This window comes from Camelus bactrianus, chromosome 16, assembly GCF_048773025.1.
Source record: "Camelus bactrianus isolate YW-2024 breed Bactrian camel chromosome 16, ASM4877302v1, whole genome shotgun sequence".
Classification (NCBI taxonomy): Eukaryota; Metazoa; Chordata; class Mammalia; order Artiodactyla; family Camelidae; genus Camelus; species Camelus bactrianus.
The window spans coordinates 57,113,470-57,124,307 of record NC_133554.1 but is presented as its reverse complement, the minus strand read 5'-3'; the positions used below and the strand labels follow the sequence as shown (position 1 = coordinate 57,124,307).

Here is a 10,838-nt window from a genome sequence, read left to right as displayed (position 1 = left end):
TTTGTAGCAAGTTTTGAAATTGAGAATTGAGAGTCTTCCAACTTTGTCCTTTTTCAAGATTGTTCTGGCTGTTGGCTTGGTCCCTTGTGGTTCCCTACGAAATTGAGAAGCAGCTTTTCCACTTCTGCAAAAAGGGAGCTGGGATTTTGACAGGGGTTTTGTTAAGCCTGTAGATTGACTTGAATTGTCGTCTGAACAATATTAAGGTTTCCAATCCATGGACATGGGACGTCTGGCCATGTATTTGTCTTCAGTTTCTAATGATGTGTTGTAATCTCTAGTGCATAAGTCTTGCATTTCTTTGTAAAGTAATTTATTCCTAAGTATTCTCGCTGCTGCTGTTGTAAGTGGAGTTGTTTTGATTCTGTTGTAGACAGGAATTGCTTTCTGAATTTCATTATCAGGTTGCAATGAGTATTATACTAGGGTGAGCCAGGATGCGTGTGACTCTGAAAGATGAAAGGTATATAAAAACAAAGGTAATAGGGAAGGAATGAAATAATCATTATTTAATCTAGAAGGCAGGAAAGGAAAGGGCATCTAGAAGAGGCTTTTGACAAGCACTGAAGAGAATAGATTTAAATCCCAATATATTAGTAATTTCATGAAATGAAATGAAATGCTCCGGTTTCAAAGGCAAAGTGTGTTCAATCCAAGAGCCTTTCCGCTGTGGCAGGTGATGGACCGTTGTTCACTTGCTGCGCTGCCCACTGGTCACTCAGCCTTGAGGAGAAGGTTCCAGAAGCCCCAGGCCCCAGGGGAACTTGCAGAAGTTCCATGGCAGTTGGTGTCCCTCGAGGGAAGGGAGCCATCTCCGTTACTGGTCTGGGGAGAAGCTGCCCGTCACTTGGCTCTGCTCACTGCTGGGGCGGCTGTTACCTGGCCGTGAGTTGTCTCGGGGTGCTTGAAGGCAAGGCTGCAGGGGCTCCAGAGGGCAGAGGTGGGCCCCAGGCCTCGATGGAGGGTGCTCTGCTCCCTGCGTGGGGCCGTTCAGGGGTGTGCCCACAGCTGGCCAGGCCCCTCCCCGAGGTCTGTCTCCCTGGTGTCCTCACTCCAGACTACTCTCAGCCCACTGACTTCCCCCAGAGCTCCCAACCCTGGCTTCTCCTGGCAAGTCCCAAGGGCCCAGCATAGGGCCACCTTCTCAAGAAGTGGTCCCCGTGCCCCCACACGGCCGTTTTTGCCCTCCTCCAGAACTGTCGTCATGGGACCACGCTATTAACTGGGACCTCCTGGCCTCCCCCCAACATCTGGCTGGATGGGAGTTTGAGTAAGAGCAGCCAATTAGGAGAGAGACCTGGGGGGCATCGGGGCCTCTCAGGCCACGTGCTCTGGAGGGAGCCCACCCGGCTCCATGCTTGGAAGAAAAGCTGATTTTGTAGGAGCCTCATCTACAAAGCCAGTGCACCAGAGCATGCCCCCTTAAAGTCATGCCCGGTGAACCTCGAAGCCCTCGGGCTCCCCCTGCACCCCTGCTCCCTCGTCTGTAGGATGAGGACAGCGATGTTGGCTCAGACAGCCCGTGGGGGAAAGTTTGGCAGCATGTGCAAATCTCTTAGGGGTGCCTGGTACACAGTCGGTGCTCCATAAATGCAGAGGTGACTGGTGTGTCCCTCCTCATTCCCAGACGTGCCAGTGGCAGGTGGGCTTCGCTCACTGGCCACCAGAGCTCCTATGAGTCATGGTATCTGTTTTCCCCAAGTTTTCTCACAGAGAAACGTGACGCTCTGAACAAATCCCAGACCGTGGGAATAACCCGCATTAGGCCACTGCCTCTGGTCATAGAGCTGTAACACAGAGGACAAGATGAAGTGTTTGTGACGTGTGGGGGACTGCAGAGCGGAACCCTTTCAAAAGCGGTAGCTACGGTCAAACGAAAGCCGGACTCTGTGAGTCCGCCAGGCACAAGCGTGGCGCCACCAGCGGGTCTGCAGCAGGAGAAAGCTCCTAAGTGTTGTGCTGGACCAGTGACAGCTGCTGGGCTGTCCCTCCCGGTCACCCGGGGTCCCCAGGCCCCCCAAAAAGCCGAGCCTCCCTAGGCTCCCCCAGAAATCCAGGAGCTGCCTGCCTCCTAGGCTGTAATTAATAAAAGCCAGCAGCAGCCTCAAATGTTCACGCAACCGAGCAAAGACGGGTCCAGCCCTGCGGAACCCACTCCCTTACCTCCCCCAGTGCCAGTCCTCTCAGCAGAGCCTGTCTTTATTTGGAATTTTGTTGTTTTGTTCATCATGAATTTGCACTGATTTTGCTATTTAAAAATACTAAGATACCATTTGTCTTGATCACTGAGATTTTGGGCATCCCTTTAAATTTTGTGTCTGCAGGAAATGCCCCCTTCATCCTGGCTTTTGGGGGCTTCAAGGAGATCCCCCCCAACTCTCCAGTTAACCCTGCCCCTACGGGGAGGGCCATGAGGGGGTCTCCCCGGGGGGGTGTGAACAGGTTTCTGAGGGGTCCGTGGGGATCCCTTTATGGGCACATGATGGGGGACAGGAGGGTAGAAGGGAGGGCCGGGCCAAGTGGGGTGCACTGGCTGGGGTGAGGACAAGGGGGGCGGGGTGAACTTTACGCCTGGGTGTCGGGTCCACCCCCTCTGTCTGAGTTCGGCCCTCTTCCTAGGGGTCTGTATCACCTCCCTGGGGCTTTTCAGCCTGAATCTTCTTTCCTCATTTTGCCTTTCTCCACCCCGTCACCTGCAGACTATCTTGCCGCGATCCTTTCCCCCTTTTCTGCAGCCTATAAACTTCATGGTCACAACTAACACAGGCACACACCACGGCTGGGAGGCCCTGCACCACGGTGACAGCCCACAGCGGGGCAGCGCGTAGCCGTCCAGCCGCAGCAGACGGACGCGAGCCTCTGGTCCCACCCCCATCCCACCCCCAGCCAAAAACAATGTATTCACCATGAGTCTCTTCTTTCTCTTGTTTGGTGGGAACAGGGATTTCAAGTGGCCCCAGGGGTGGGGGGAACAGAGACCCCCAGGGACAGGCTGCTCCTTCAACAGGTGTGAGAAAACTTCAGGATGACAGTCACACCGGATGTCAGACTGGAGTATCTGGAGGGAGTGGCTTCCACCATCCTCAGGTTCAAGCCGGACAAGTGGAGTAAAATGGTCGGAGTGGAGGAGAACATGGCTCTGTTCACTGAATTCTTCGAGAAGCCCGACGTCTCGGTTCTGGTGCTGACGCTGAGCCCCGCCGGCACGGTCGTACCCTGCCTGGGCTTCCCGGCCTCCCTCAAGTCCAAGGGGCTGTACTTCATCAAGCAGAAGCCCGAGCAGGTCAGCAAGGACAACTACAGGGACTCCCTGGTCTACGGGGACATCAGCCCCGCGCCCGTGGACCAGCTCATCGCCGTCGTGGAGGAGGTGGGTGCAGCGGGCCTTACGGGGCGGGTGAGGGCTCATAGCAGCAACGTCTGTTTCTCGTACTTTCCATGAGTGGCCGAGAGCCCTGCTGCTCAGAGCATCACCTGGGAGCCGGTTAGACCTGTAAGAGCTCAGGGCTGGCCACCCCACTGGCTGAGACAGACCCGCTCTCTAACAAGACCTCCAGTGAGCTGTGCACCTGCAGGCTGAGAGGCCCCGGCCACCACCTGTCCTCTCAACACCCTTAGAACCTTCATACTGCGCTGGGTACAGCCCTACCTGTAGCCTCCGAAGGTGTGGGCCATTCCAAGTTCCAGGAAACTGGCTTCCCAATACTGAGACTTTGAGTCAAGAAAGGGGAAAAGCAGGCGCTGTCTTTCTGCCGTCCTGCCTCCTCCCTCCTCCCAGGACCAGCCAGAGCTCAGTGACTTAGCTTTCTGAGTGACCTTTCTCCTCATCTTTGAAATGGGAGTGTGCATCCCCTGCTCATGTGAACTCGGGCCACAGGGGCTGCTCAGCCAGGCCCTAGGCCAGCCTCCCCTGGCATCTCAGGAGGAGGCTGGCAGGCCGAAGCTGGAGCACATGAGCATCCGGCTTGCTCTGCTGGGGCTGCGTCTGGGAGCTGCCAGGCCCAGATCAAGGTGCAGGCAGGGCTGGTCCCTTCCGAGGCCTCTCTCCTTAGCATGTAGACAGCCAAGTTCACGTGGCCTTGTCTTCCCACGATGCATGTCTGTGTCTTATCCTCTCCTTCTAAGGTCAACGATTATATTGGGTCAGGGCCCACTTAATCACCTCCTGAAAGACCCTCTGTCCACATGTAGTCACATTCCGAGGTGCTGGGGTCAGGGCTCCCACACGTGAATTGGAGGGGAACACAGTTCAGCCTGTAACAGCACACCCAGGCGGCATGGAGCGTCTGCTCTCAGCCAGGAGTGCGAGCTGTCGTGGCCAGGGTCTCCCTGGAGATGGTTTTGTCATGACAGAGGCATGGGGGCTGGGCTGTCATCCCTGGTCTTGGCATCTGAACAGTTGAGATGACCCCCCCGCCCCCGTATTTCTGCAGTGGGAGAAGGACTCGGTTCCCCCAGGATCCAGACGCCCAGGGCCCCCCATCCTCCTGCTTGTCACCCAGGTGAGAAGGCGCGGGCAGAGCTGCCAGAATCCTCTCCTTTCAGGTCCTGTATTCTCTGTTTAACCAAAGCAAAAACATGAGCGGGTGGCCCCGCGTGGTCTCGGAAGATGTCGTGAAGCAGGTGCACAAGCTGAAGAACGAGATGTTTGTGATGGGGGGCAAGATCAAGGGGAAGACCCTGCTGCCCATCCCGGAGCACCTGGGGAGCCTGGACAGCACCATGGAGAGGTAGGGGCCCCGGCCCGGGGAGCCTGCGGGAGGGAGAAGCCTCTGATCCACGACCACCACGGATGAACTGTCTCCCTGCAAACTGGTTTTGGAGCTGATGAAACAGATGAGGGCAGGATGGCGCCTTTAGGTGGCGCTGAGTCTGAGGTCAAAGGTACAGGGACAGAGCTGGATGAGGCACCAGAGTCCTTGAGACTCTGGCTCTGGCACCTGCTGGACACCTGAGCCCCAGTCCCTCCCTCACCACACACGTGGACTGGTTCTGGCATCACATGGCATACAAAGGACACCACGTTGTCACACATGTCACACAGGAACAGGGGCACCCAGCTTTAGGAGGAGGCACTGAGGGGCAGTGAGGGGCTTGGAAAGGGTTTTCAGCAGGTGGACGCTGTGACGTCCCAGAGGCCCTGGGAAGCATGTGGATTCCGAGGTCCCCTCGCACCTGCCCATTTGCAGCTGCTTGGTGTGTGCAGCTCTTGGAGCTGTTGCAGTGACAACATGTTGCATTACTGCCATCAGAGGGCAGCCGCTCCTGCAGGGCCCATCCTAGGGGCAGGTCCTCTGTGGGTTGACCTCAAAGCTCCCATCACATGCCCCCAGGGTGGTGACCCCAACCAGAGCTGCCAGAGGAGCCATCATGAATGTGGATTTTATTCCAGATCTGGTCCTCATCCTCCTCCTCTTTCTTGGGGCCACCAGCATGCCTGGCAATGCCCAGCGCTGGCTCAGGGTCTCTCCTGGCTCAGGGCCGCTGGGGGCAGGCTGGTCCCTGCCCAGAGGGGCAGAGCAGGAAGAACCCCATATACGTGTGGCTGAGAGCATCACCCCCACCCCCCTGCTCTGCAGGACCCCCTCCACCCTGGACAACTCGCTGCTGCACACCATCGAAACCATCGTCATCGACTGGTCCCACCAGGTCCGGGACGTGCTGAGCAAAGACTCAGCCCAGGCCCTGCTGGACGGGCTGCACCCCCTGCCCCGAGCAGAGTTTGAGTTCTGGGACACCCGGCTGATGAACCTCAAGTGCATCCATGAGCAGGTGACGTCTCTGCCCCTGGTGCTGGGCACCCGCTGCTCAGCGGCTGGCAGAGTCCTGAGCACCCAGCCTCCCCCTCGCTGACCCCCGAGGGGACCTGGGGAACCCCTGTGAGCCCCTCAGCTCCAGCGGGGTTGGTCAGGCAGCCTTCATCCAGGGTCTGTGACTTTCTGCTTCTCTTGTCTCAGCTCAACAGGCCTAAAGTGAACAAAATTGTCGAGATCCTGGAAAAAGCCAAAAGCTGCTACTGGCCAGCCCTGCAAAACGTGTATATGAACGTTACAGAAGGTGAGCAGGGGGCCCTTCGAGAACCCCCCCAGCCCCCAGGAAGGTGTCGGCGCCTTCTGGGAGGGGCTGGGCAGGCCCATTGCGAACTCCAGGGGAGGGGAAGTCCTCCCCATAAGCAGCTTCCTTGGCCACTGCCCTTTGAGGAAGACCCTGTTTCTTGAGAGAGCTGGTGTTCATAAACACACAGAGCCTGACTGGGGATGGGGGCCGGGTTCCACTCCCACGCGGCTGAGCGCCTGTTGTCCTGGGCAGGCCTGAAGGAAGCCAGCGATATTGTCCTGTATCTGAAGCCTCTGCAGATCTTGCTGGAGGAGATGGAACAGGCCGACTTCACGATGGTAGGTTAGCAAGAGAAGGGTCACCTGGCAGGGGCTGACCTCGTGTCCTGGGTGAGCAGGGGCTGCAGGCTTCCTGCCTGGGATCAGGTGCGAGGACCTAGGGGGTGACTCTTCCTTCCACTTTGGGGAGGTCCCCTCCCGGAGCCACAGGGAGGGGAGAGCTGAGACTCTGCGACCCAGTGCACGCCCGGCCCATCTCTCCCCAGCTGCCGACCTTCATCACCAAGGTGCTGTGCACCGTCTGCTTCATCTGGGCCACCTCCGGACACTACAACACGCCCTCCAGGATCATCGTCATCCTGCAGGAGTTCTGCAACCAGCTCATTGAGATGGTAGCCCCACTGGCCCCGGCCTCCCTCCCTGCCTCCCGATGGCTCCTCCCCCTCCCTGCCCGCCCTTGCTCCCCAGCGGCTTAAAAACAGGCAAAGATGTTGGTACAGGGATGTACAGGCTCCGGGCTAGGGCTTTGAGGCTGCTTGGTGTGGCCACCTAGAGTTCTCCACAACCTGCCCCATGATGGCGGGGAGGTGGAAAGAAAGCGGGGCTGCCCACTGAGTCCCAGTGTCACCAAACCAAAACTCGGGTCCACTCGCCTGTGTGCAGTAAAGCCAACCTGTGCGGAGTTGATTGTAAGGTGCCACACAAGGAGTCCAGGACAGCTAGAGCTCAAAGCCTGCACTCCTCCATGGGTTTCAGCAAGGCATATATATATATTTTTTTTTTTAACTGATGTATAGTTGATTTACAATGTTGTGTAAGTTTCTGATGTACAGCGTAGTGATTCAGTTATATCCACACGTACGTGTATGTGTATTTTTTAATATTCTTTTTCATTATAGGCCACTACAAGGGATTGAATCTAGTCCCCTGTGCTGTACAGTAGGACCTTGTTTAACTATTTTAGAAATAGTAGTGTCTGCCTGCTGGTCCCAAACCCCTAATTCATCCCTCCTCGTCCTCCCCCCCGATAACCATGTTTATTTTCTTATGAAACAAACTTATGAGTCTGTTTCTGTTTTGTAAATAAGTTCATTTGTGTCATTTTTTTAGATTCCACATCTAAGTGATATCATATGACACTTTTTTCTCTGTCTGACTTACTTCACTTAGTATGATCATCTCTAGGTCCATTCATGTTGCTGCAAATGGCATTATTGTATTCTTCTTTATGGCTGACTAGTATTCCAATGTGTACATATACCACAACTTCTTTATCCAGTCACCTGTGGATGGACATTTAGGTTCCTTCTGTGTCTTGGCTGTTGTAAATGGTTCAGCAAAGCATTTTTAAAGGCCAGTGAGGGAGGGGCTCTCAGAATGTGATCAGCTCATGTACCATTCTCTGACAGGTTGATGGCGAGGTAGCAGGGTGGTGTCATAGGGGTTAATGGAACCATCCTTAGACTCCAGTAAGTCTAGGGGCTACCAGCTCGTGGGCATCAGGGAGCTGACGTCTTCTGCTCGGTGGGGGATTTAGCACCTGCAGAACAAGTCAGGAATGTGCATCAGATGCTGTTATCTGGGTGCTTCAGGGAGGAGCTGCAGCAGGGGGTGTGGGGGAGGGTCTGTCCCTGGAGGGCCATGCAGGTCCTGCTCAGGTACACCAGCACCCCAAGACCTGGCTAGGGGCTTTGTGGGGTTCATCTGCTCCTACGTCAAGCTGCCTCCTGTCCCCCTCAGCATGGACCCCTTCCCTGTCCTCTCTGCTCGAGCACACATTAGCCAGTCACCAAAAGTCTTGAGTTGAAGCATTGCAACCCCAGGCTGTCTGCAGGCCCAGAAGGACCTGGTGACCCGGGATCCTGCGGCTGGACCCCTAGAGAGACCCTAGTCATCTGCCACCCAAATCAGGTTGTGCTGCAGCCTTAGCCTGGTCTGAGGGGCCTGGCGAGAGAAACGGCTCAGGCTCCCGAAAATGGCCCAGGGGTCAGTCATCAGGCAGCCTGGATAGGAGCCTGGGGGATAGCGGATGTGTCAGAGGGGCAGCTGGTCGGGGGGGCCATGGCGGGTTGTTCTAACCGGCCAAACGGCCGTGGGTGCTGCGCCTGGACGTCCCCTGACGGCTCGTCTTCCCTATGGCCCAGACGCGGACCTACCTGAGCCCCGAGGAGGTGCTGAAGGGCCTGGAGGGTGAAATCGAAGAGGTCCTGGGCGCCGTCTCTCTGTCGGTGAGCGTGCTGAAGGAGCTGTACCGGGCCTACGACTTCTGCTGCGCAAACATGAAGCTGTTCTTCAAGGTGTGCCTTGTGCACAGAGAGGGGCTCGGGCAGACACGGGGCCGGGGTGACGGGGGCCCCAGCGCTGGACCCCGTGGATGGGTCGGCAGTCATCGCGGCCTTTTCTCTCTCTCTCCCCTCTAGAAGGACAAGGAGCCCGTGCCTTGGGAATTCCCTTCGTCCCTTGCGTTTTCCAGGATCAACACCTTCTTCCATCGTGTCCAGACCATCGAGGTAAAGGGGACCCTTGGCTCACCTCCCCATGCGCTCAGGCCTCCCTCACCTCGGGGGAGCCCTGCCTCCATCCTTATCTGGCTTTCCAACAGTCTCCTAGGAGGGGTAAAAAGTCCCACTCAAACGTCTGTGTCATGGGGAAACTGAGTCACCGAGTGCCTCCACCACAACCAGAGCTCTTATCCCCGAACGAAGTGACCCATTTTGGTTGTTCCTCCTTGTTCTGAAGCTTTCTGTCTATAAGCCAGTTAATGGCAGGTTCAGTGACCATGGTCGGGAAGCCCGGAGGCCACAGGAGACTTAAGAAGGACCCTGTTTGGATACGTGGAATGACATGTAGCAAGTTAAAATTTTAAATAGGTTCAGGATGGTTTCCTTCGGGGAGAGGAGGCGAGGGGTGGAGGTACATGCAGGCAAGAAGGTTTTGCTTTCTGTTTTGTAATCTCTTGTGTGGTTCCCCTCCCTTTTTATTTTTATTTTTATTTCTTGACTTTGTGCATATACTCACACTATTAAAAAAAAAAAAAGAAAAAGCCATTTGGCAGGGATTTTTCGATGGCCACAGGCGGCAGCGGCTCCGAGAAGTCCAGCCTGGTTCTCCTCCACACCCTCTGGGAGGCAGAGCGAGGCCCGTTCAGACTCCAGGTTTCCATCACGGAGTGTTTCTTCATGCCTGAAGCCTCCCAGCCCAAGAACTTGAGGGTCTCAGCTAAGTTTCTGGCCAAGTAGCCTTTAGCCCCTACATTACAGATTCTGAATCAGGATGAAGAGAGGCTCGTGGGGGAGGGGGAAACGGCCACGTCGTCCGCCTGCTGCCCAGTGGGCCGGGCCGGCCTCGCCCTCCTCCTTGGGGGCAGGAGCCCCAGAGCTCAGGGCGTGGCTACACTGTGGCTCCCCAGCGGTTGGCTCGGGTCATCTCTTGGTACAGCTCGGACATCCACGGGGAGATGGCACCAGGCTTGGCACCGGCTCAGGGGAGGGATGTGCGAACCCTGTGGGCATCTTCCGTCTGAACGGCACCAGGCACTGTGTCCGGCTCCTGGAAGCTGCCTGTGGTCCTTGAGGAGCCTCTGGGGCCTCGATCGGACTCCACACTGAAGCCTTAAGTAACGCGATTGGACTGAATGTGGTTAAAATGCCAAAACTCAGGGTATAGATAGGCAGCAACTGGGGATTCTGGAAAAGAAGGCACCACTATAGGCAAAAATAGTTGGGAGAGCTTCCAGGAGAAGGCGGGCTGAGACCCATCCCACGGAGGGAGCGGGATTTACACATGAGCATCCACCAGGCACCCTTTGCGTGAGGCCATCGGAGATCACCATGTGCCTTTCCACCTGCCGCCTCCCATGGCCCAGGAGCTGGGGGCCCTGGTAAAGCGTAGGTGATTTGGTGGCACGTCTCGGCCAGTGTTGGGTCAGGGCAGGAATCCACCCTTCATCTCCTCCTCCACGTCACAACTGGGAGACGACCCCGGAGTCCTTCCTTCCCTCTGCCTCTCTCTGCATTGCAGAAAAACCTTTAGAGCACCTGAACGCAGAGACACAGAGGGTCCCTCCAGAGTGTCGTGTGGCCCCCGGGTGTCTCACCGCCTGGCTCCTCCCTGCTGGGGTCAGGGCTCGATTCAAGACGGCCCCATCGGGTTTAGTTGGGAAGATGAATTGATGAGGGGTGCTGGGTGTGCCTCCCCCAGGATCTTTATAAAACAGCCATCGAGTTTCTGAAGCTGGAGAAGATCGAGATTGGAGGCGTGCGGGGGAACATCCTGGGAAGCCGGGTCACTCAGCTCTGTGAGGAGGTCTTCGACCTGGTGAAGGTTTTCGCCGACTGCAGATACGACCCCTTGGACCCTGGAGATTTGGTAAGTCAGGGGTCTTGGCCCCGAGAGTTGGGAAGATGCACGGAGGGAGGGCGGGTGGCAGGTGACACCAAAACTTGTTTTTAAAAAAGATGTCACAGAAATTCTGCCTGGGGAGCAGCCCCAGAGACAGCTCGC

At 56.4% G+C, this 10,838-nt stretch overlaps 1 protein-coding gene across 5 annotated transcripts in view; it reads left to right on the top strand.

Moving 5' to 3' along the window:
• The first annotated feature begins 2,810 nt into the window (after nt 1-2,810).
• The window catches only part of DNAH17 (dynein axonemal heavy chain 17), a 105,117-nt gene continuing 97,089 nt past the window's right edge, over nt 2,811-10,838 (top strand). For 2 of the 5 annotated variants that reach the window (XM_074343814.1, XM_074343812.1), the window contains exons 1-9: nt 2,820-3,370; nt 4,546-4,730; nt 5,580-5,772; nt 5,958-6,057; nt 6,310-6,395; nt 6,602-6,727; nt 8,480-8,632; nt 8,756-8,845; nt 10,536-10,703. In XM_074343814.1, coding sequence (XP_074199915.1) covers nt 3,026-3,370; nt 4,546-4,730; nt 5,580-5,772; nt 5,958-6,057; nt 6,310-6,395; nt 6,602-6,727; nt 8,480-8,632; nt 8,756-8,845; nt 10,536-10,703 — 1,446 coding nt within the window. In that variant the 5' untranslated portion in view covers nt 2,820-3,025. Of the gene's footprint in view, nt 3,371-4,545; nt 4,731-5,579; nt 5,773-5,957; nt 6,058-6,309; nt 6,396-6,601; nt 6,728-8,479; nt 8,633-8,755; nt 8,846-10,535; nt 10,704-10,838 lie in introns of all 5 variants that reach the window. The other 3 variants (XM_074343815.1, XM_074343811.1, XM_074343813.1) reach the window with 3 other exon arrangements.